This window comes from Anser cygnoides, chromosome 8 (genome assembly GCF_040182565.1).
Source record: "Anser cygnoides isolate HZ-2024a breed goose chromosome 8, Taihu_goose_T2T_genome, whole genome shotgun sequence".
Taxonomy (NCBI): domain Eukaryota; kingdom Metazoa; phylum Chordata; class Aves; order Anseriformes; family Anatidae; genus Anser; species Anser cygnoides.
In genome coordinates, this window is record NC_089880.1 from 33,116,499 (window position 1) to 33,141,371 (window position 24,873).

Consider the following 24,873-nt stretch of genomic DNA (forward strand, 5'->3'; position numbering starts at 1 on the left):
CCAGGTGCAGAACAACTCAGCACCTCTCCGTGCCGAGCTGCGCGGGGCTCCTGGCAGCCCCTTCTCCAGCCTCTGAGGTCCCTCGGGACGGCTGCAGGACCTCCTGGCCCGGCAGCCACCCGCAGCCCCGCTGAGGGGCACTGCCCCCTCACCCAGCCCACGGAGATGTTACACGGGAGCGGAGCCAGCGCTGACAGCCGGGGTACACCGCTAGTTCCTGGCCCCTGCCCAGCCTGACCGTCACCCTCCAGGCACGGCCATTCAGCCAGTTCCCGACCCACCCCACTGCCTGCCCATCCACAGCTCTGTGAGCACCTTACGGGGACGGCGTCGAGGGGCTCAGCAGGAGCAGCTCAGCACAGCCGTCCTGCGCTACCTGTTAGTTCCCGTGTCTGACAGCTACCCCAGGGTGCTGAGGCAGGGGAGAGCGTGACCGCACGCTACCTAGACCCGAAACACTCGGCGGTGGAAAGGAAAGCGGCAAAGCTACGTACAGAGAATTTCAAATTTCGGAAATAAATAATAAAAAAAAAAAGGCACAAACCTCCTGACCTATGACCAGAAAAAAATCCTCTGCCATAATCACCCTTCTCAGGTGACCGCTGGCTGCTTAAATCTGAGGCCCAATTCACCCGGGGCGGCAAAACAGACTACTGTCGGCAAAAACGACATGGGTGAAGCTCAATCTGCCCGTTAGCGAGGCTGACCTGGAATTTCTCTCCGATTTCCCCAGCCAGGTTTGAAAAGAACCTGGTTCCCCAGCGCCATGCCAGGGGGGGAGCACAGAGCCCTCGGGAGCCTTGACCCAGCTGACTGAGGCTTCAGCCTTTACAGTGAATAACCCACACCACTCAACGTATCCCACAGCATACATTTAATAAATTACTCCATAATCGCACAGCAGTGAGAAGTCTGTTGTTTTTAAAATGTGTCAAATGTAACACTTAATTTCCTGCGACTGCACAATACAAAAGAACTACCAGGTACGCTAGCTTTTATCAGCCACGAGCTACAGAAACATGAAGTGCAGGAAAAGAGGCTGCTTGTTGCAGAAAGCCATTTTGATCATCCTCAGATCTGTACCTTTAGGTGTTATAAGTGGGATCTGTTTATGCATCACAGGTAGGCAAAGAGGAGCTGTTAGTAACCAAACGCGATTCTCTTGGGTCTGTGACGCCACGAGGGCCACACGCACAGCTCGGCCAGAGCCCGGGCACCGCCAGCCCGGGCAGCAGCGTGCCCTCACCTCCGGGGGCAGGGGGCCCTCGCTGCCACCCCAGGGCGGGCGGAGGTGGCCTTGGCCCCCCGAGCAGCGAGGCCTCAGCCACAGCCCCGCAGGAGCGCAGCCGTCAGCCAGGCTGCTCGCAGCCGCCTGCTCCGCGTTTGTCACCTCCCTTACGTCACCGCTCTGCCCCAGCCGCTGCCGGCCTTGTCGGTGCCCCAGAGACACCGCGAACCGAGGGCGATCCCTCTCCTCGCGGGAGGTCTCTGAAAGGGTCACCAGAGTAATCCGGTTCTGAACAGACAGGCTGCTGGCTGCACTCCTAGCAATTTACCACGTAGCAATCCGTTGTTTTAATAAAAACATTTTTACAACTTTCTCTCTCCTTCCTCGTGACTTCTCGTTAAATCTTAGGCAATTACCTGGGAAGAATACAGAGCAGGTGCAGGGCAGAATTTAGACTTCCGAAAACAAGCGGTTTCCTGAAACTATTTTGTCATACAAAGCAACTGCGTGACAGACAAAATTTCTTAAAATTTCAATAACCGGCAAAACAAATAGCGCTGGGACAGCATGGACCAAACACGGACTGAAAACAAACAAAAAGACAGTTTTTAATTACTAAGGCTACAGAAAGAGCTCGTCATCAGAAAGAACACCTTGCATAAGGACGGATTTTCCTTAGAGTCATTCACGAGAGGCTTTCCGGGGCAAACACCGCCCTGGCCCTCTGAAGGAGCTCGGCCCGCTCGCACCGCTGCCTGCCACGGGGGGCCGGGCGCACCTCGGCGGTGCCATGAGGACGTGACGCTGGTGCTGCGTGGGCTCGACAGGTTAACTGTTGTAAGGCAAGGGATCTATGTGCTTTGTGTTAACACGTGGAAGCTTTACCTGGAAACCTCCGCCCTTACAGGAGGCCTTAGTCCTCATTTTCAGTAAAGATGAGGGAAAGCGGTCACGAGGACTGAGGCTGGGGCTTGGCACGTCCAGCCTCGTACGGTGCTCACTGAGAGGTGCCACGCGCTCCCGGCCCTCGCTTTTTGGCTCGCAGCAAGGCACGTGGGCAGAGGCCTGACGCAGGCGGCCGGCCGCGTCCCCGCGGGGTGCAGAGCCCACCGCAGGGGTCGGCACACAGCCCAGGGCACCGCGCCGGATGCACCCGGCCAGGGGGGTGCGTGTGAACGCAAACGTGCGTCTCGTAAATCACCGCGATCTTCTTTCGGCCAGCAAAACGCTGACTCAAAGCCACGTGAATTGCTCCCCTTTTCTAGCATTAATTATTGAAGCAAGAACGCCAGGCGCTGCTTTAAGCGGAGCGCTGTGCGATCTGTAATAGGTAAGGAGGTAACTTTGCGAAGCCCTCGTTGCCAGAGGGCAGCGAGGAGCGGAGAAGCCGGCGCTGAGGGGTGAATCAACACATGGCAGCAGGAAGGCACCGATGGCCATCTTGCAGTAGGAGGCAGGGACCTACTGCACGCAGCCAACTTCGGATGCTGCAGCGTACAGAAACCGAGAGGAGCTAAACCCAGAGGGCTACAGAGCTGGAAGAAAACACTCCTCTTTTAACCCCTAAACTGCTTTATCCAGCTCACCAGAATTTGCATCTAAACAAACGGCCAGCTCCCAATAACGAGGACACTAACAGCATTTCTTCTCCTACGTATTTCAACACGTTAAGTTGCGGAGATCCGGTGAGGACGAACTCAGGAGGAGCAGCGCCGATGCGCACCCTGAGGTACAAAACGAGCAGCTCTGCCCATCTCCCGTCCCCTCCTTGGAAGGTGCCTTCCTGTAGGCATCCTACGCTCCCCCTTCAAGTTGCATTCCCAGCTGAAAACAAAACGAGCTGCTATTTGAAAGAAAGCCTATGAAAGGCGTAAGAAATGAAAGAAATTAATCACAGAGCAAGAGAACGAGAAAACACCACCACCCAGATACAACCCCCGCGTTATTTCACCACCTAATTGCTTCGTTCCGGAGTTAAGCAGCAATGTTCATGCTCCCTTTAACACCGGCTCTTCACAAAACAGATATTCTCCCTCGCTCGTGAGACAACAGCGATGCTTTAATCTTAAAGCTCTAATTTCGTTTATGTAACCTATCCAGCGGCACAGACGCTGAGCTTCAGACACAATCCTAGGCCTAGGAAACTGCGTGTATTGCAGCGGAAAGCCATAAAGAAGAAACCTTCAGAGCACCTGTACAATGTCTGAATCAGGTGGTTCTAAATATACGTTCGTTCACGTCCTAAAAACGTTCGGTGCTGGCTGAGCACCTGAGTGCTGCCAACTCGCCGAGTTACCTTCTGTGCAACCTTTAAACCTGAAGCGGCACAAGTAAGGCAGGCTTATTTCTGTATTTCCCTCGTTCCCCCATTCCTTATGCAGAAAGCACGAGGACTTCAGGACGTCTCAAAACGCGGAGCACAGCCGAGGCACGCGTACAAAACGCTCGCCAGCAGCTCTACACAGACATCTGCTGTATTTTCGGCAGCTACTACACCAGAGGCGGGCGGACTGGCTACGCGGCGGTTCCAAACTCCTGCCGAAAACACCCCCCGCGCTATCTCGCGCCCCGTCCCGTTCCGGAGGGGTTAAACACGCCCAGGGCTGAGGCGCCCCGCGGCCGGGGGGCCGGGGGGCCGGGGGGCCGGCACGGCACCGAGCGCAGCCCGGAGCGGGACCGCCGCGACCGCGCTCAAAACGCGGGGAAGATGGGGGGGGGGGGGGTCGCGTAACTACAGCAACGCGCTGCCAAAGTGCAAATAAAAGTTAGGGCCGGAAAAGATAACGGTGCCCGCGGGGCTCGGGGCGCGCCGGCGGCTCCGCGCTGCGCTGGCACCGGGCGCTCCGGGCCGGAGGGCGCGGGGCCGGGCCCGTCCCGGTACCGCCGCTGCCGCCCTGCCCCGCCGAGCCCCGGGCCGGGGCCGGGGGTGCCGCTCCGCCGCCGCCCCGACTCGCGCCGAGTGCCCCCGGCCGCCCCCCGCCCGCCCCGGGTCGCGGCTCCCGGCGCCCTCCCCCCGCCGGGACCCCCCGGCCGGTGCCGGGGCCCCGCGCCCGCTCTCCCCCCGCCGCCGCCCCCTACCTCAGCACGGCCGTGTCCCCCTTCCGCACCACCAGGCTGTCCGCGGCCACCCCGGGGAAGTCCCCGCCCGGCGCGGCGATGCGCCCGGGGGGCAGGAGGCAGCAGAGGCCGAGCAGCACGGCCGCCAGCCACTGGTGGGAGCCCCCGGCGCCCCGCACCAGCGGCACCATCTCCGCGCCGCTCCGCGCCGCTGCCCCTGGGCCCGGCGGCGGCCGAGCGCTGCCCCCGGCGGCGGCGGCCCCTGGCTGCTGCCCGCGGTCGGCGGCCGAGCGCGGCGCGTGGCTGCTCCCGGGCGGCCGCCGCAGCATCTAGCGAGGAGGGCAGCGCGCCCGCTCTGCGCTCTGCGCGCCGCGGCGGCGGCGGGCGGCCCCCGGGCTGCCGGCGCGTTGCCATGCAGCCGTTGCCCCGGCAACCGGCCTGGCGGCGCGCGGGAGCGAGCGCGGGCGGAGCGGGGGCGCGCGCGGGCGGAGCGGGGGCGCGCACCGCCCAACCCCGACGCCGCGGCGGCCGCGCTGGGGACCGCGGGCAGAGCCCGGCCCGGCCCGGCCGCTGCCCCCGCCCCGGGGGGGGGGAGGCGAGGCCCGAGCCCGCCGCCCCCGGCCCGCGTGCCCGCCCGGCCGGGCCTGCGGGAGCCGCACGTGGCCCCGCAGCGCCGCGAGGGCCGGCCGGGAGCGCGCCCCGCACCCTGAGGGGAGCTGCCCCCCGAGCGCCGTCACCCCCCGGGCAGCGCTCCCCCCGCTCCCGGCGCAGCGCCCCGCCTGCCCCCGCGTTGTGCCGGCGGGGTGTGAGGGCGGGGTGCGCCCGGCGAACGCCTGCAGCAGTGAGGGCAGCGGCCGGGCTCCGTCACAAGGGACACGCGTTACTTCCCTCCCCGGGACGCTCTGCCCCCCGCCACGGCACCCCTGCGGCAGGCTGCCCAGCTGCCGAAGGAGCGCTCAGCTCACGCACCCAGGGGGGAATCCTCCCCTCGTCCCGCGGCACCGCCGCTCCCTCGGTAAGGGAGCAGGGGGAGAGACCGGCCCGCGGCCCCTGGGCACGGAGGCCTCGCCCTCAGCACTGCCCGTTACCGGCAGGCGCAGCTCCGCCGGGAGGCGGCGCCCAGGGCTCCCCGCGCTGCCGCTGCCCCAGCGCGGCCCCGGCGGCACGAGGCGAGCCCCGGGTAGCGCAGCCGCTGCCGGCAGCACTGCCGACACGGCGCCCCGCGGCCAGACGCGGAGCTCCCGGCAGGGCAGCCTCTCACCCTGCGGTTCCAGTGCTGACGAGGGGACGTTTCGCACAGACAGGCCTGGCCCGTGCCACCCACCGCCACCATCACCATCCCACCGTCACCGTCCGTCCCAGCAGAGGCTGCTTTCAGTTAAAGAGCCATCTCCTCCGCACGGCCCCCATCCCACCGCTCAGAGAAGAGTCTCTCAACTATGATAAAAGTATAATCCTTCGTCTCTGCTGCAAAATGGTCCCTTCCACTACTTCCCAGATCAGCCCGCACTTCACTATTTTTCAGGTTAACCTTGGAGGTAGGGGAAGGTGGGGTTGTGTTTGTTAGGAAAAAAAAAAAGCCTGTTTCTCAAGACTCTTTCTGCTCTTCCTTTCATCAACCAAGGTACACACCCAAACTGGATAATGCCATTATCCTGTAGCAAACAAACAAGAGAGTACAGATCCGTGAGCTCAGCCCCTTCCCCTGCAGACCTGCAGTCCCCAGTGCCATGCGGCTCCTAGCGTAACCGATATGCAAATCATTTCTATTACAGCTGGACTGACAACATTCGTCAAATCTGTTGATCTTTTTCCAAGTACTTGGGACAGAATGCTTAGGAACCTATCTCTGATCTTCAGCGACACTTCCTAGGCTTTGGGGAAAAGTCCTTTCCGAGGTGCAATGCTTTCTGCAAATAGGTCCTGTTGGTATCGAGAAGAGGAAGACCTATAACCACATGGGAACTGGAGAAGCCATTTAAGTGTTTTGATGCATTCAGTACTCAGATCATCCAGTGAAAGATGTGATATAATAGCCGAGATCTAATTTTAGGGAGAGCTCTGCAATCGTTAATGAGTCACATGATGTCGCTTTTACTTGACCTTAATGAACAATCAAATAATTTGCTCCTCCTTAAGTAAGAAGCAGAAAAGACATTTCCTTAATAACATCCTATTAATTTCACAGAAGATCACAAATCTCAATCAACAATAGCCAAGATATATTTTTTTTCACTTTTGGATTCCTGTTCCCTGGCTCTCGTGCTAGCTGCAGAGCAATGGAGAAAAAAAAGCAGGTCAGGAGTCAATAGCAGTTATGCCAATCAGGGTTGCTCCAGAGACTAAATGCTTTCATCTGAATCCCCCTCACCTCCCCCCAAGTCCGGGAAGCTCGCAGAAAAATAATAATCTCATACCAGCTGTACACACACACAGAAAAAATATTTCTGGGGGCGGGAGGGGGGGAACGGGGCACGACCCAGGGACACAGACACACTGTCACTTCAGCTAGTTTGCTGTGAAAGCCATGTGGCTGTTGCAGCACGTTAGTTTCGCCTCAAGGAGCTAGGTACTTCACGCAGAGTAACGGTGAGGCCCTATGGTATTTCCTGTGATTCCGCAGTGTCTTTTTGTTTAGAGTCATTTGGAAAAGCTAAATGTATTCGTTGTTTGCAAGTACTTGTTTAACAGTTTGCACAGATATTCAAGACCCGTTCACAAACTTCACACTTGCCTTTTTGTTTCTTTTCTTCCTCTCCTGAACTGTCTTAACACTACTGGCGAAAGATGGAAGCTGAACGACTAGAAAAAACTCCGAGAGACTCGGTGCCATTCTGTGATTCTTTGATTCTGTGATTTGCTTGCTGTTGAGATACACATTTTGAAAAGTATTCAAGAATTTCAACCTAGTTGCCAAATGACTTTGATTAACGTCATACGTTGTCTCTGAATGGCCACCTGAGGACTGTCACGATAGCAGCCCTGGTAACAAAAACTTTGTTTCTGCTTTCTAAATAGATGATACGTATTTTGGAAAACTTGGAATCTTTTGGAACAACATGGAAGAAAAACAACAAACAGAAAACAAACAAACAAACTTAGCTACTCTGTATTTTCAGAGTTGCATTTTGTGTCTAACTTCACAAATGCTTTGGAATTTTGAAACGATTTTACAACGGCCAAAAAACAGTAGAAACTTCCAGGTAATGAATAAAGCATTCCCAGAGGTTAACATTAGTTAACCAATTTTAATTGAAAATCTTCTAGGGAAAAAAAGAAAAAAATTATTAGACTAGAAACAGCCTACTGTCCTAATATTCTCAGTTACTGTCCTGATATTCTCTAACATTTCTGGTTTTTGCCCCTCTCTCCTAGCACAAAAACATCGCATAAGTAAGGACTACACTGTATTGCTCTGCAAAATCTTCTGATAAGTATACAGCTACAGCTCAACCTTCTTTGGCAGTGTTCCAGATTGTCTAAAATTTGAACAAACAACCTATAGCACCCAAATAATTTTTGAGTTTTAGAATTCAAAGAGCAATTTGTGATGTTTGTGCAGAATTGCTATGTGAAAGAGCTCATCTGGATGGGTTCCAGCGGATCATCAGTTACAATGCAAAAACGTTCCACAAAGTGCATTCTCTGAAAATTTCATTTGAAAGGGGAGGTTACAGAGAAAGTTAAGAATGGGATAAACCTTGGAAACACACACACAGCTTTGATATTTTTAAATTAAAAAAAAAGTTTGTATAGCTCTTTTCAACCATCTACTCTTTAAAAAAATATTGTATATAAAAATGTAAATAGTGATTTTGTCAAGTACTGAAATTAACAGAAATTTCCTTTTAAATAAGTATCTCTTCCACAGATAACTTCAGAAATCCTGTACTAAAGTGGGTGGGTTTTGCTAGCACAATTGAAAGCAAATGCTGAAATTTCCATAAAATGCATTTTCCATTTTCTACATAATCCAGAATGTGACTATGTACAGAAGTGCTCAGTAAAATATTCTCCAAAATTATTTCCTGTACTTCAAAAATGGCAAGAACCCTGGTGTGCTATCATATAAGCTAGCACCTTCTAGCTGTAAAAAGTCGTTCTTTTAGCACCAGAACAAATGGGCTCTAATATCCTGAGATTTGAGTCATCTTATCTGAGTTTTTAACTTGATAGAACACGGCTGCAGAACAAGCTCAGCCCATATTCAACACCAAAAAAATGCATATAATAAAGAATCTCAGAGGAGGAATGAATCTATGGGTGCCTATTTATAAAACACAAGCTCTAATTATACCTTTCTCAGGCACAAGGCGTTCGCAATGTCACTTCTCCGGATTCTCTCATGTCTGAGAAGACTTGACTTGTGCCGCATCCCCCCCATCGCAGTGGAGAGAGATGCTACACGCACAGTGATATACACTGAAAGCCATGAGGCATAAGGCATTTCCATCTTACGTCCATCATTATTCAAGCAGGGAAACTCAACAGTGCAGGGAAAAAAAAAAGTGGAACTATTTCTTCTTTAGCATTTACGGAGGCAGCAGGAAGAGCAGTACTGACCCAGGGCCTTGTAAATCAGCTTTCTTAGCACAAGAGAAGCACGGAAATTCTACTCGCATTCAAGATTCTCGTTCTGACATCTAGGCTCTCCTGCTTGACAGAAGCACACGTGCCTCTTTAGGTTCTTGGTTGGCTTAACCAATCCTCTGTGGGATAAGATTGCACACAGTACGAGGCTATCAGCAAAAATTTAGTCATATGTGGGTGAATGAAAACATTTTCTTCACCATATGGTATACTATGGAAATAATTGCCAAATGACAGAAGCTCGCTAATATTGATGCCAAATACATAGATAATACTGTCAACTTACGATCAGCCTACATCTTCCTATTTTAAGGCATACAAGTGAGTGCAGTTTGAAAACATCCACAAGAAGCTTCATACTGAAGAACTCTGCAAAGAAATAGATTCCAAATATGCATGGAAGTTTTGTTGTTTTGTGTTTGTTTGTTTCTTCTCAACTGTTTGGAGCTCTCTGAATCACAAAAGTAAGGAACAGAGCTGGTTATGTAGAAAGGTAACTTGAAATAAATTTAAGACGAGACAAGCATTACATGAAATATATCTCATGGCTACTGTTCTGTAGGGAGTAAACACCCTCACTGGTTGGTCTGGAAATTGAGCACAGAAAGGAAATCTGGAGTTTGTGTTGCAAGCGTTTACAACTCTTCCTGCTTGAGACTAGTCAAGACACTTAGTCGAACAGCATGACGTAGTGCTTGCAAACAACGTTTTTTTTGTTGTTTGTTTTAAATGCATGTGTGTGTTCTTGCTGCTGTTAGAAGGTCATTTTGAGAAACTAATAATTTTTTATATGCAATATATTCTAAACTTATAAACAGGCCAATATTGCTGCTTTGATATTTTTCAGACTGGAGATGTGCAGAACAGTCATTACTGAAACTAGCAGGTTCAAATCTTATTTCCTAACCTAGACATTCAGATTTTACAACAGCTCGTATTGGGATCCCTCGCTATTGCAGCCAGAGCTTATAACTTGAACCAGACAGGACGTGCTGTATGTCAAAACTTAACAAGTGTGGACAATCTGTGAATGTGTGCTCGACAGTCCGGATCATAATTCCACGTTAGGATTTCATTTGCTCATCAGGGAGCATTTTGTCTCAATAACCTCTGACACCACTCACAAATGTCTCAGCCCTGGGAGAAAAGCTCCTGAAGCTCACACGCCTCGCAGGATGGAAGGGCTGAGACTGCATATGCGGGGTGGGAGGCATCGGAAAAGTCAGGATGCTTTTGCCTGATGATAAAAATCTTTGTTGTGGGTCTGATGGAAGGGCAAAAAGCATCCTCCAGTACTACTATAATCTACCTTATCCTTATTATTGCAACAAGGGACTCTACCCCCTATTTTCTGAGTGAGAAAATAGACAAAAAAAGCTGATTTTTCCAGAAGTATCAATTACACTCCTCTGGGAGGAGATCACGAACACTATAATATTATGGGATTTTTTTAAATTATTTGTTTCTTCTTTTTAAAGCACAATAAGGAGTACACACTCATTGTCTGGGAATAGGAGATCTTGCCATATTCAAATTGCTCATCAAAAGCGTTATTCTTTAATTCTTTAGGCTAATCAAACTATATTCACCCAATCTACACTCATACCCCACTCATCTTTCTTGTTGGTGTCTTCTGGAGCCCCTCTCTAACTGGTTTACAGTGCCGCTGTCCCCGCTGCTTTCGTGCCACTCGGGCAGACCTTGCTCTGCCGTGAAGCCACGTCAGGCCCTGCTCCTGTGCAACCTGATCAGCCTCTGCTCAGCTCCGTGCTGCTTGGAGCAGCCGGCTGTACAGGCTTCCTCTGAGCCATCCTCATTCTGTTTCTCGAGCACGGGCTTGCCCCCAGCACACGGCAGGCCGACCCCGAGGTGCACAGGTGCACCCCGTGCTGTTTTAGCCGAGGCTGTCGGTGCCTGCTCCGCATAGGATGTGCTGAACCATCACACATCATTTCACAGCAACTTTGTCACCCTAGTTCTTCTCATGGCTTTCTTTATAAAAGATGTTTTGCAGGAAAACATCAAGCATCCTAGGATCAAGTAGATTGCCGTGCCGTTCTTTCCTTATTCACTAGGCCTGTTATCCCGTAGCAAAAGCAGAAGTGGGAGGAAACGATTTCTTCCAAGGGATGGGAGGAGGGCACGCAGCACATTACAACAAGAATATAAAGACCACTGATCACAGCATATCAAATAAACCGACTTGATAAATTGATTAATGTGCTGACTTCGCATTAGCCCACTCTGTTCTGTATTTGATTTACATGTATAATTTAGCTTACTCGTTTAATCTCGTTAATAAAATATTAGATTGGAAGTCTGTGTGGATTGCATGTTTTCTCCCCAGGTATTAGGATTAAAAACCTAAGGAATCTCCAGGTAGTAACTTTGTAAATCTCCGGGCGATGGTACAAAGAAATGCCTTATAGCACTGCTATAATTGAAGCTTGAATCGCAGCACTGCTGGAATCTGTAGGAAACAATATTTGCATATCAGTCATTTTTTTCAACTAACAACAGGGGTTTCGGAACCTTTGAGGGGCGGCTGTGGTGGATATAAGCCAACCATCAGAAACGTTGATCACTTTCCTGAGAAATCGATCTCCGCTTCTCACAGTGTTTTTAAGTGAAAATGCACCTGCTCCATTTGGATTCAATAATAAGAACGGAGTTATGACATTACTAGGAAAAACACATGAATAAAACAATGAAAATGAACTCAACTTTGGCCACGCTTATGGCCAAGAAAGGAAATGGAATTTCATGGTCACATTATCAGAGACCAATTATCCTTCTGAACAATAAAGAATTTGTATGAGAAGAGATTTAACAGTAGAACAAACAAAGCCACAAACTAACCACTACAAAGCATGATTTATCTAACCAATCTCAGGCAAGTTGTCTGGCTCGTATTTTGAATGCTCACAGCCCATCCTCAGCGCAGCATTTTAAGAAGATACTGTATCTGTCAAATACATTGAAATAACCACGAGAAATGAACCACAATCTGCTAGCGTATGGTAGACTTACAAAACAAGCTTCATGCATCAAAAAAGCACATCTTGCCAACACACACACTTATTTCTGGTACATCACTTACCTGGCTATGCATGCTTACGCACACAAACATACGTTTCATGCAGAGCAAATCAGAAATACTCTTAACGAATCTTGGTCCAATGTAACATGGAGACAGACCACCGCTGAGGCTGATATGGATAAATCGATTGATCTGTTTGAAAGGCTAAATTTTGAGGATAAGCATTTCAACATCATTTAAAGACAACCATTTTTAGTTATTCCAAAAAAAATAAAACAACACCTGAACGATCACCACTATTACACCTGCCAATGAAGCATTCGTTTGCAGATTTTTATAAAATAAATCTATATTCTCAATCAGAGGAACTTTAAAAGATTGAGTCAGACATTATCCTAAAAGGGAACATCTTGGTTAACTACTTAGAAAGTTTAAAATTACTATGTTTTCAAACTAGAGTATCAGTAAAATAATTTTGCATGGCCATACCACCACAAACCATTTTGCATCAAACATAAACCCATTGACGCCTTAGCATATCTTCTATCTTTTTTGTTGTTGTTGTTGCTATTAGGAAATGATGCTTATGTCACCAGATATGTTTGTATTTGCAAGTCTACCTGCCATGAACAGCTTTGCAAACGGTTGATTGATTTCAATCACATTTGACATGAAGACAAAGGTCTAAATGCTAATATGTAGCCACCAACATCATGAAATTAAGTAACCAGATACACTCCTATTAGCGCTCCAGTTGAGAGAAAAACTGCCATGTGAGCTTATGCTTTATTAGACACCAAGAACTGAATCTTGAAATGCAAAATAATGGGAAACTAGGTTTGCTTTAAAAGAATTAAATATTGATTAAAAATAAACAAACAAAATGCCTATCTATGCCTGAGAATCTGAGTTGCTTCCAGGCAGGTCACTCTTACCAGAAATGACAAATGTTCTCAGTGTTTTTCTGGGGAGGCTTTGCTTCTGCCATTAGCTCGTGGTGTACCTTTGATTAAAGGATCGTGATGCCATCGGAAGACTTCCTCATGCAGGTGCTCGTAGGCAATAATCAACCCTTCAGATTTACTTCCAAACTTGTAATTGTAAAGGCATGTTTTTCAGACCTTGATTCATTCTTTGTCATAATTTTCCTTAAATCTTTCTAATTTTTCAATACCTGTTTTAAAGTATGGAACCCCACAGCACAGCACAGCAATGTGTATTATAGCAGCAGCCTCAACACTGCTGTATCACCTCTTTGTACTTCGTATTTCCCACCATACTTTCAGAGAATGGATGTCTTCAGGTACAAAACCAGCAGCAACTTCCTTTTTTCATAGATTTATGAATTCAGTTTGGAAGGTCTATTCAAATTCAGCATTCACTTAACCTGTTTGGCTCTAAGAAAGAATTACTGGCTTTCACAACTAGTGTTTTTGGAGAGCATCACAATAAGAGGATGAACTTATGGCATAAATAGTCATCTCCGATACATAGGTGAGCTAAATCTAGCCAAGAATAAATCACAGACAATGCCAAACTGGAAGCAGTAATACAATTATTTGGCACGCAGACAGATATTCTACCTACTGCAGGCGTGCAAGGTTCAAGTGTTTGAGACTGACAGATCAACAAGAAAAGAACCAACCCAAACAATGTAGCAATTACAATTTTAAATAACCCAGGATTTAATTTCAAGGCTTAACTGAAATCCTAGAAATCCTGATTGTGGCTTTTCCAAGTATGTGGAAAGGCAGAAGAATGAGCAGCTAGAATGAATGCCAGCAGCATTTGACCCCCTCCAGGAAATAAAACACAGAAGGCTTAAGAAAAGTGTGTCTGCCCAGGGCAGAATCTGGGAAATGATATTCAAATTCTAATCATTTGTTACTAATTAGTCAAGCGGTTTGAAATAACACCTCCACTACAAAAGTAATACCGTATCATTCACACACAATTCCCAGAAGTTACGACATACCTGAAGTACAAGAGTCAGCATATGGTTCCTAATATATTGCTACAGAAGTCCAGACATGTATTAGTGAAATTTACATTGAAGGTAGCACAGCACTTGGAAACCCACAAGCTGTGGGGAAGAGAAATTAATGCATGTGCAAGGAGGAACACAGAGCCAGAGGAGACGACGGGCCCAAACCTGGCTTCTCCCAGTTCAGGAGGCGTACTGGTAGCTCTGCAGCTCGCCGCATCACGTGCGGACAAACAAGCAGGGAGGAGCAGCATTTCTCTGCGCTGGTAGCAGAGTACTCGTTTCTGCTTCAAAGGATGGATCAAAAGTCAACACAACAAAATCAAAACCGGCACTGCGGCAAATTTGCAGATGATACGAGGGTGACCATATTAATGAAATAACTGACTCAGCTGGTAAGACAAAATTACTACTCTTACATAGATGAAACATTCTGTATCAATGCATAATCATAACACCTGGAGCTAAAGTGCTCAGACGCACTCGCTGGTGGACAAATAACAAAGTGGGATACAGAACTGTGGGGGACTGTGAAGAGTAATTATGAATGCAATAAACCAGAATAAATGTATCGTGCCACTAAATAACACTACCAAAATGATTTAACTCAAAAAAAACCCACACTGAAGAATAACAAGTTTCACCAACAGCAACACTCTATACGTAAAGAAGTTAACTGTACATACTGATAAAACACAGATTGCAAATCCCCTGCCCCAACACATGCAAGTGTAAAATAGGTGAAATAAAAGGCCACAGAAGTTTTCCCTTGCTCAAAGAAATACAATAATGCACAAATTCTCATTTGTTACGCGGTCTTGTAAGTGTGCCAGGCTTGGATGTCCTGCCACCACCCCTATTTCAATCAAAACATGGATTTGCAATTCCAAATAATCTGTAAAGAACTCAATCCTTCACTCTACAAAAGTGTACCATTTATCTGTATATCTGTTACTGTTTTGCAATATTATTAGAGGACAAGTTGTTTCCTCTTCACTTCCTTAAAACAAACAAAAAAAACCAAAAAGAGGATTGTCTTGGAGGATAGATGCCATTTTTCTACAGGAAAGCCTACCGTATATAACTGCATCATCCCATTTCTACTCATGCAAAGGGACTGTTTCTGTTGAGAGCGACAGCATTCAGTAACTCCATTGTCTGGCTACCAAGGAGCAGCACAACCTCCTCTGAGAGCGCATTTCCAGCAAAGCAGCAGACGGAACAGCGACTCCCCAACAAGAACACGAGGCGCCCCACAGCTGGCAGAGCTGTGCACAGGGGAGCACTGGAGTAGAGCAGGAGTCACCGCGAAACCACAGCGCCAAAGCCAGCCCCGGGGCTCGCAGAGAGCTGCTCCAGAGCCTGCCCGGGGGCTCACAGAGAGCTGCTCCAGAGCCTGCCCGGGGGCTCGCAGAGAGCTGCTCCAGAGCCTGCCCCGGGGCTCGCAGAGAGCTGCCGGCTGCAGCAGAAGGCAGCGAGGCTCAGCAAAGTAACCGCGTTGTGCCCGCCTCACAGCCCTGAGGGTTTTCTTGTGTTCTCTTAGAGCACCACCAGTGCTCCTTTCCTGCTGTGGAGCGATTACACATTACTGAAATACATCATTTATAAGAAAAAAAGTCAGGCTCCTTACCTCAGCACCAATCCCGGTGACGGCTCTCTTCTCTCGGAGGGCGCCAGGAGCGAAGCAGCGGGCAGCAGCACCTCTGGAGCTAGAACTGATCCTTCCCCCTCTGCCCTTAGGGCTGGGCATTTTCGGCACTGCATTTCCCACCCGGTAGCCTTCCCAGAGCCTCCCAAGTGGTCCTCTGCCCGCAGGCTCGGCGTTCTGGTGTAGTCTGCACAGAACGGCACCGTCCGGCAGCGCGCGGGCCCCGAAGGCCCAGCCCTCTCCTTCTTGTCCTCTTCGCGATCTGCTCCAGGACACCCACGGAGGACGGGCCTGGGCCCAGGGCTCGCTGCTGGAGCCAGGCGACGGAGCTCCCCGGCTGGGGACTCGCTTCTCGCAGCCCCGCCGCAGGCTGCCCCCAGGTTTTGCAGGTGGTTAAGCCAGGAAAGGAATATGGAGGCAATTCCCAGTAAGCTGGGAAACTTGTTCAGACACCTAGGAAATTAAAATAAAACCACATTATGTATTATACACGTGTTCCCGTACTGACTGTACACAAACAAAGTCTCCATTGTTTATCACAATAAAAAGGTTTAAAAAAAAGATGTATTTTAATACAAACTAGCTTGAGAAGGTAATTCTGGCAAACATACTATTTCACTAACATTTTCCGAAGTTTTCTTAAACACCGGTTCCCAATACACAGACAGGTTTATCTCAGACCTTAGAGAAACCTTTTGTTATGTAATTATGCTCTCTTCTGCTCCTCCCTGGCATCCACTTACTCCTGCATGTGTTTTCACACATACTCAAAAGAGACTGCAATTCTTAAATTTCTACTGTCTTAGCCCTGTAAGTAACGCTTAGTAGGAAATATTTTTTTAAAGTTTATTTTCAGTGTGTGCTGAAATCAAAAAGTGCAGGAGTAAGTTATTATCCAGCCCTCTCTAAGAAGCCTATGGTACTATGTCTGTACTTACAGAGGCAGGTGTCACGAGGAGAGTACTGACTCTAAAACAAGCAGGAATCCAAAACACCATTCCACTAATTTACTTGTATGTTGCTTCAAGAAAACTTTGTTTTCACCCCCCCAAATTCAGTTTAAATTACACCTGAGACTTCTAATTAGATACATTTTGGAAAAAAAGAAATAAAATCAGAGAGAGGGATGGATTTGTAATTGTAGAGCCATTCTATTTTCTCATATTGAATGGAAGAAACTTTACCCACAGCCTCTGATTTAAGCCTCCTAACACATGGAAAGGGGAGTTCATCTTCACAGAGATTTTAGGCACCATATGTAAAAATAGCTCTGGCTTTGACATACAGCTGGAACGGAGGTCAGCGAGGAAAGGAACCGACTTTAATATTATAGCATCCTCTGAGTAGTCAGCTTCTAACCACTCGTGTGATGAACGAAAATTGATCAAACACATTTCTGTTCCCTTAAGCCTAGAACAAATTAACCTTCGCTGTATTATAATAAAAGGGAGTCCAACTTCCACTTCCTAAGAGACAGAAAATGTCAGAGGGAAAGCTCCTCCCTGCCCGGCTGAAGTCCCGCTGGCAGCGAGAAGGGACGGCAGCCGCACTGCGTGAGGAAGACAGAAGAATCATCAGCTTTTTATCACGTTTTCATCAGATAGGTCAATACTCCCCTCCAAACGAAGCTTGAATAAACCACTCTAAAGAACCCAAGAACCGTACCTCCAGCACTGCCACTCCTTCCCGCACCTGGCTCTCGAGGCTCGGGAGACAGCTCCTTGTTACCCCTTCCAGGCAAAACAGGCTGAAGCAGAACTGTCTCAACTGCACGCCGGCAGTGATTTATTTACAGCAGGTGAGTGGCAGTGATGGTATTTATGAAGAGAAAATGCTCTAGCAAAAAGAAATCCAAGACAACATTTGACAACTGAGCATTTTTGGTCAAAGAATTATTTTTCTTAACAAGTGCTTGAGTAGTTTTTGCTGAAAGAACAATATCGTTCAAAAAAACTCCACTGCAGAAACTGTTTCATGGAAGATTTTAAAGCAGACTTAAGCTATGTCAACTACAGTGACATCCTATTTAGCACAGCCTTTTTCTGAAAACGCAAAGTTTGTACGGTGTCGGAAGTTGTGTAACCCCCTGCACTACGGCAGCTCTGCACACTGATGTACAGCTTCCATGAGAAACATCATAATTCTGCCCTGAGTTACCAGGAAAGTCAGAGGTTTCATTCCTCGGTTTGTGACAGCTAGAAGAAAGGTCAGGTGGGGTACCAAAACGCGTTCCGGGCCTTTTGCAAGGCTCTGAAAGCATGGAAGTCTTGACAATTTAGAGGCAGTTACTTCATTTTTTTTACGGACTGCTTCATTCGTCAGCAGGAACGATGCGCAACGTCTCGGTGCTGGCTGCCGCGCTCCTGGCAGACAAAGCCCATGTCAGAAGCATTATCCCGCGCGTGCCATGGGATGGATGAGGAGTGACATGCCTTCAGAGTGGCCCGAGCATTCAAATCAACCCTAAACTAAACTTCATCCCTGTAGCTGCCACGGCAACTGAGCAGCATAACGCGTTTCATCCGCTAGTTTTAAAGGGGACGCAGGTGAAGTTTAGGCAAGCCGGGGTTAAGAACCACTGAACGTTTAAAGCAGCAGTGCTGAGGAAAGCCTGCCCGGACTGTCCAGCAGTTACACCGTGGCAAGGTGCGGCGCTTCTCTGAGGAGGCCCTTCTCCTCCGGCAGAAGTACCGCGCTCGCTGTTGCTGTTTGCCCACAACATCCCAGAGACCCGAGGCCCAGCCCCACGGGAGGCCCTGCGGCTGGCAGACAGCTCGCAAACGTTACGGGCGTCGGAGCAAACCTGGGCGCACAGCTCGGAGCTCGGGAAGGCAGGAGCCAAACGTGTCTGAGTGAGGCTCAGGTAGAGCTGGAAGATTTCTTTCCCCCTCAAGTTTCAGAAAGATTTTGATCTTTGGCATCAATATATATTTCAAACATGCATAAGTGGAAAAATCCATTTAAAGAAATCCATCATTTAATAAGCTCAGTGACAAGTTAATTCCTTTCTTTTGCTGTAGAACTTATCCAGAAAAAGTGTTTTACGCAAAAATATTTGTAATAAAGGTTCTTATCCAGTGATTTTGATTCTTTCTTTAAAAGTCAGGAAAAAAACTGAATGATTTTCAGTTAAACTTGGTACCACCTTACTTCGGAAGTGTCCCAGTGAGGCAAATCTAAAAATAGTGGAATTTAGCCCAATCCTATATTCAGTTCAGCACTCTGATGATATTTTCATTGCAGGGACATCCAGTAAATAAAGGGAAAGCAATCAATACAGAATTGTATTGTTTTTTAATCTATTTTTTTAGTTTGAAAGAGTCACTTCTGAAGAGATCAGCAGGCCCTAGCACACCGTCACACCCTCTGCTCGGTGCCAAGCGCACGACAGGACTTGCACCAGATCGGCATTCCCCAAGTCGTCTTTAGAGGGCTGCGCCCGGCCGTGGGGAGGCGGACACAGGTAACACCACCTCTAATGAGAGCCCGCGGGTACCGCATGCCTCTCGTCGCTTCGCCTCCCCTTCCCAGGCTGCCTGGCCAGGAGGGCGGCAGCAGGAGCACCCCCCCGCCTCAGCGCAGCTGCCCCCGGGGGGGGCGAGGCGAAGCGCTGGACGTGGCGCGCTGACACGGGATTTCTCGCACCGAGAGCTTCTCGTGCCGAACAGCTCTCTCTCACCAGTCACACCACGCAGCTAGTCTTAGCTCAGATCCCCAGTACCAGGGCAGCCCCTCTAAGGAACTGTAATAATCCTACCGCTTTGTGAGAATCTTTGCAGAAACCGCACAAAGCAACAGGGGCAAGTCCTGCAGCCGGCCAGGGGAGGACGATGTACAAAAGGACAAAGAAACTTCTCTCACCAATAAAAATAAAGACGGCCTCACAATATCGTAACAGATTGGTTTCCTTCGCAGCAGCTTGGATGCAGCCAGAGCAATCAAGCTGGGCCCTGCTCTGGAAGCACAGTTAGTGTTAGCTGCTACAGATTAATTCCATAAAACTCAGATCTGATTTGTTGGCTTTTATTGACCAGCAACTCAGTGCTAGGTGGAGCGTTGCACAACTGACTTCTTGTCAGCGGTACTATCTTTCAGAGAGGCAACGAGGCAACAAACAGATCTCCTTATCTACACTTGAGGCACTAGAAGAAAAAAGAGATAACAACCTCTTGGCAAGGCACAGACTACATAATAGCCAGATTTACAGCAGCAATAACGTCTTTAAATTGTAATTAGCAATGACTTGACAGCTGAGCTTACTCTGAAGAGGAAGGTCGTGATTAAAGGGTTACAGGACCGTACCTGGGGACACTACACCTCAGCGATATTTAGACATCTCGATGCCCGCGTGCATCACGCTGGTAGTTCAGACAACGCCCGGGTACACATCACCGTCAATGGATGGCGTATGGTAAAACATCTGGTGCCTGTGCAGCCACTTGCAAGTTACTGGACATGCAGTAATACTTTAATAGGTTTTGGCTGATGTCTTGAGAGCTCAAGCTACGGGCACAGCCCAGCCATGCATTCTTTTGAAGGCACAAAGCAGTCGGGAAGTTCCTCCATGCATTTTGGGCTCATGTTTGAGCGTGCTGTCATTTGAAATGCGCTGACTGCATCTCCACGTTACTGCTTCTCTCCACTTCTCACTCTCTCAAAATACTAATGAGCCTGTCATCCCAATTGCCCTAATACTCATCTGTTCTGGGTGTCAGGCACAAAATTCAGGAGCTCTTCCACAAGACATTTTTGCTATTGTGCAGCAATAGCAAAACGTATTCATAAAGTCTATACATTCGTCAATATGATAAACAATATTATCGCTCAGGAGCTGAGTTCATTACCTGCTCTGATGCTATCAGTATTTAACAGTGCACTAGCAGATGAGGTGAAGAGAGCATGAGAAAACAGATTGCCTTCATATTAGGTGCCTGTGTGGATAGAAGTAAAAAACCCTAGGTATTTACCAGAAATATTAATAACACCAGATGCCTTTAATGTTAACCCATCTTATTACTGAAGCCCATCAATTAAATTTAAAAACAAGCCATCTGCATAGTTTGTTGCATTGTTTCAGGTTAGAGGCACATCTCTGAGCCTTTTAATATCTATTTATTAAAATGAACAGAAACGTGCACATTTTTCAACTGCCTTCATGCAGCCAGATAACTGATGGCAGCAATAATGCCTTTTTTCAAGCCCAAGAAAGTATTTTGGAGTGTTCATGACGACTATGACTAGCAAGATAACCTCTGTGTGGCTAACATATGCTCTTATTATTTCAGTGCCTTAGCACATCCAGCAAATACTCTCGGGAAACAGAGCTGCCCTCGGTGCAGCTGTGGGTGATCATTCAGGCACATCCTTGGGGTGAGCTACAGGAGAGCATTCAGCTCCTCTTCAAAGAGAGCCACTCACAGAGGAACATCCACAGCTGCGTTCTCTTACAAACTCTGCTTTCCGTCTGGAATAAATGGGAAGTCAAAAGAAAGGGTTCAGGATATCAAAAGTTGTCAGGGAAAAATAGGAGAAGAGTTGGGCTTCGGCATCTGTGGTTCTAGATGTTTTCATTTAATTTGGATTTTGTCCCCTGTTGATCATAAAAAATTTGTTAGAGGACAAAACCTTTCTGTCACTTGAAGGCTTGGTCTGGACATTCAAAGCAGCCTCATTCAGACTGAAGTAACCAATGGTTTTCTCCACATTATGCCCAGCTAACACCCTTTTTATGTTAAATATTTATGAAATTATTTCAGATGCTTCTACAAGATCACCCGAGAATAGGAGCCATGAGCTGAGCTTACAATTCTGAACATCAGAGAATGGAGATGCCTTCACAAGCGATAGCACATACTTCTCATTCTCACCCTTTTCTCCCACTTAAGTTTCTAACCTATATGGGTTAAGAAATATCCTTTATATTTATTGGGGTCACTCTTACCAATAATATTTAGGCATGATCTAGTCAGGCTAATGTCACAAGCAAGCAAAACTGAAGACACTTTTCTGAAGTTACCAAGATTTACAACTGTATTTCTGGCACAGAGTGATGCTGACTAATACACAGAGTAAAAATAGAGTTGCAACAATGGATGAAGATCTGTACTTTTGAAAGAACCACACACTACAGCAAGATTAGTCTCTATTGTTCCAAACTGTGCAGTAGATTTCAAAGAAAGTCCTTGGGAAGTGTGAAAGAAGCCATTATTTAAGGCTAGGCCTGCAAACACAGGTGTATTTGTTAACACTTTTCATGTGAAAATCTTGAAGCCCTTCACAGAAGAGAAGCATTTCTCACCAAGCCCACTCTACAGATGGTGAAATGAAACTAAACGCTTGCCTTGACCAAATTCAGATGAAGAGTGTGGGTCAGCTAAAACAAACTCTTTACAAACCACAGTTCTTAGTCATCAAATCTTCTGCCTTAGTAAAAAACATACTCAAATGATGGACTTTTTAGTAAGCAGGTGCATGGATTAGAGATCTTTTTAATAAGCTAGATTTGTTTTTTATTTGTGCTTCCACTGTAAATCTTTCTATAGACATCACTTTTTTAAAGTTTATCTGCATGCTTGTTAGTGACTGGCAGGTGACTTTTCTTTTAAAATTATTTTGCTATAAGTATGCTGTGAATACTTCATTAGTTATAGACAGATTGGCTTGCAGCCTTGTTCTGTGCTACCTGCTTAAAACATTGTGTACCCCAGAAATATATTTGCTAGCCAGAGGCAATTCAATACGCGTAGATTTCATTTTGCCTGCAGTAATGAACACTATATCTAGACTGTTAAAATACATATTTTAAGGGGGAAAAATCTCCTAATAAGCAGCAATGTTTCTACCTTCTACATTTGCCCAAAGCAAAGAATGATTTTGCTCATATCTCAAAAAATCACCAATATTTTGTTTTTACTTCAGGACTGGCACAAAGAGCTCTGACATAGCACCAGAATTTGACAACTGACTTTTCAAGAGAGTGCTTTGATCATTTAAAATCCTGAACATAGTTTCACCTTTCCTATGACATTTATCTTTTAGCTCCTTCCCACTTTTATGAACTTTAATTAAACTAGACTTGAAAAATCAGAATGTCCCCTTTTTCTTGCAGTCTTCCATGTGCAAGTTTTCTAATCTTTGATATACCGATTTTCATATATTTAGATTTCTAAATATATGTGATGAAATCATCTTAAATATGGATATTGAAAGAGACTTCTGATCATTTTTCATAAGGAAGAGAAAGGCACAGCTTAGCAGCACGCTTCCAGTTTTACAAATGTACCCACTTGAAGCTGGGTCCCAGCTGGGACGAAACCCCACCCTGGGCTGCCACGTGCTTTCACTCAAACACCGGCTTCGGCACCGGCAGGGCTGCTGCAAAGACTGATTCTATCCTTCAGTTTTACAGTGGGAGTGCTGGGGGGAAAATCAATACGGACTCCATTTCTCAGCTGAACGTACACACGGGCAAGCCACAAAAAAGGTCATCCGAGGTCAACCACTAATACTTGGGTATTCATTCATCTTGGATAAAGAGGACCTCCACCAGCAGCAACAAAACAACAGCAGAGGCGCAGCGTATATAAAAGAAGAATCCAAAACACTGAACTTGTGAGGCCTTGGTAGCAAACGAGTTACAGTAACTCTGCACTGTAAATTTTTAAGGAAGAGCAACCAGTTAACCAGTGAGATGTAAACCTGAAATTGTCCATCTCAGGCTTCCTTCAGAGAATTTGAACAGACTATGTGGAAAATTGTCTCCATCTATGGCCCCGACTCCATCATTTAAGCTACTAATCCTAGAAGTGTTAGTGAAAATCCTCAGATCCTCCCGAGTCTTCACAAGGCACGTCAGCCCTATCTTCCCAAAACTTAATGAGAGTACTGAAAAAAACCCTACTCCTTCAGGTGGGAAACAAAAATTGTACCTGCGCTTTCATGCATAATTCTTTCCCTGTTATTCGCAATCTCCAACCCCAGAAGAAGCAACACACACAAGGGGAACGACAAGCAACATGCAATACCTCTCACAAAGGACGACTTCATTCTCAGTGATGGCCACAGCAGAAAAGAAAACAGAAGGGGGACGTGAGGGCCAACGTGGTGAGGAACCTCTGAGGAGAGGTACTGACATCAAACACTGTGTGTGTGTGTGTGTGTGTGTCTGTGTGTGTAGGGGGCTTCTAAAGGGAATTCAGCCTTAAAGCATCAAGTGCTCAGAGTCCTCTAGGGTGACCCCACTCACACATTTACCTAGGAATTTCTCAGATAAGGAGGTTCAGGAAGGCATGCTTTAACCCCATGGTACCAGAAGGTACAAGATGGAGCACCATCCACAAACATGAAGCTTTGCCAGGCTTGGCCTTGGCATGTTCAGGAGAAGTTTTTCACCCCCACACAGCACTGTGGGGGCGACAGCCCCTGGACACGGTCTGTGCCCCTCACCCCAGGAGCCGGCCGCGGCCCCCCACAGCGGTGGGAAGGCCTCAGGTCGGTCCGGCCCAGGAGGAGGAGCTGGCCCTGAAGTCCTGATGTGAGGGGACGGCCAGTGACCACTCGGCAGCGCTCAGATGAAGTCTACTGGCCCCAGTTAATAAAAGCAAGGGTCACTTTTCTCCACAAAGCCGCCGCATGCCAGCGAGGGACAGGTTCTGGATTTTCCTCCCTGCGCGCTGGCAGGACGCTGCAGGCAGGGAAACATTTCCAAAGCCTGAGGTGGGTTTCTACAAAAGGAACGTGTCTTCGGTTTGCAAGCACATTGGCACCAAGCCTCTAAGGAGAGAAAATTGATACTATTTCTTTGCACACAGCTTACGGTGGGGATGTTTACATGCTTAAATGCATATATTTGAATATAAAACTCAAAATAATGTTTATAACTGCAGACGCTTGTAAAATTACTGAATATAGCTCAGGCACAGACAGAAAATGTAAAAAGCCTAAGAATGCTGCACGTGACAGGCCGCATAATGAACACCGAGTGTTACCACGTGCAGCCACGCTGCCTGTGAGCTGCTGGTGGCTCGGCAGCTTCCCGGCGCACGCGGCGATACGCCACACACCGAGCCTCGGGAGCCAGGTCTGCTCCCACTGCGCTGGCACTGTAGGTGGAAACATGATATTTCAAATAAATCAGCTAATGAGATGGAGCAAAGACTCGCTTAAAGTCTTGTAATTAAATACTATTCAGTTATTATAATTAGGCAAAGAAAGAGCCCAAATCTCTTTGGAAAGGAATTGCCATGTCCCTCGCTCCGGTCAGTGCTGAAACAGATGCAATAACGCCGCTGCTGAGCTCAGCGAGGTTACTCAGACCCGCCCAGCTA

General features: G+C 47.7%; 1 protein-coding gene across 3 annotated transcripts in view; it reads right to left on the reverse strand.

Annotated features, from left to right (window-relative positions):
* Positions 1-24,873, reverse strand: part of NEGR1 (neuronal growth regulator 1) — a 299,901-nt gene that overhangs the window by 256,456 nt on the left and 18,572 nt on the right. Inside the window, exon 2 of one of the 3 annotated variants that reach the window (XM_048061956.2) lies at positions 15,530-16,000. In XM_048061956.2, coding sequence (XP_047917913.2) covers positions 15,530-15,663 — 134 coding nt within the window. In that variant the 5' untranslated portion in view covers positions 15,664-16,000. Of the gene's footprint in view, positions 1-4,306; positions 4,664-15,529; positions 16,001-24,873 lie in introns of those variants that run through there. The other 2 variants (XM_067001684.1, XM_067001685.1) reach the window with 2 other exon arrangements.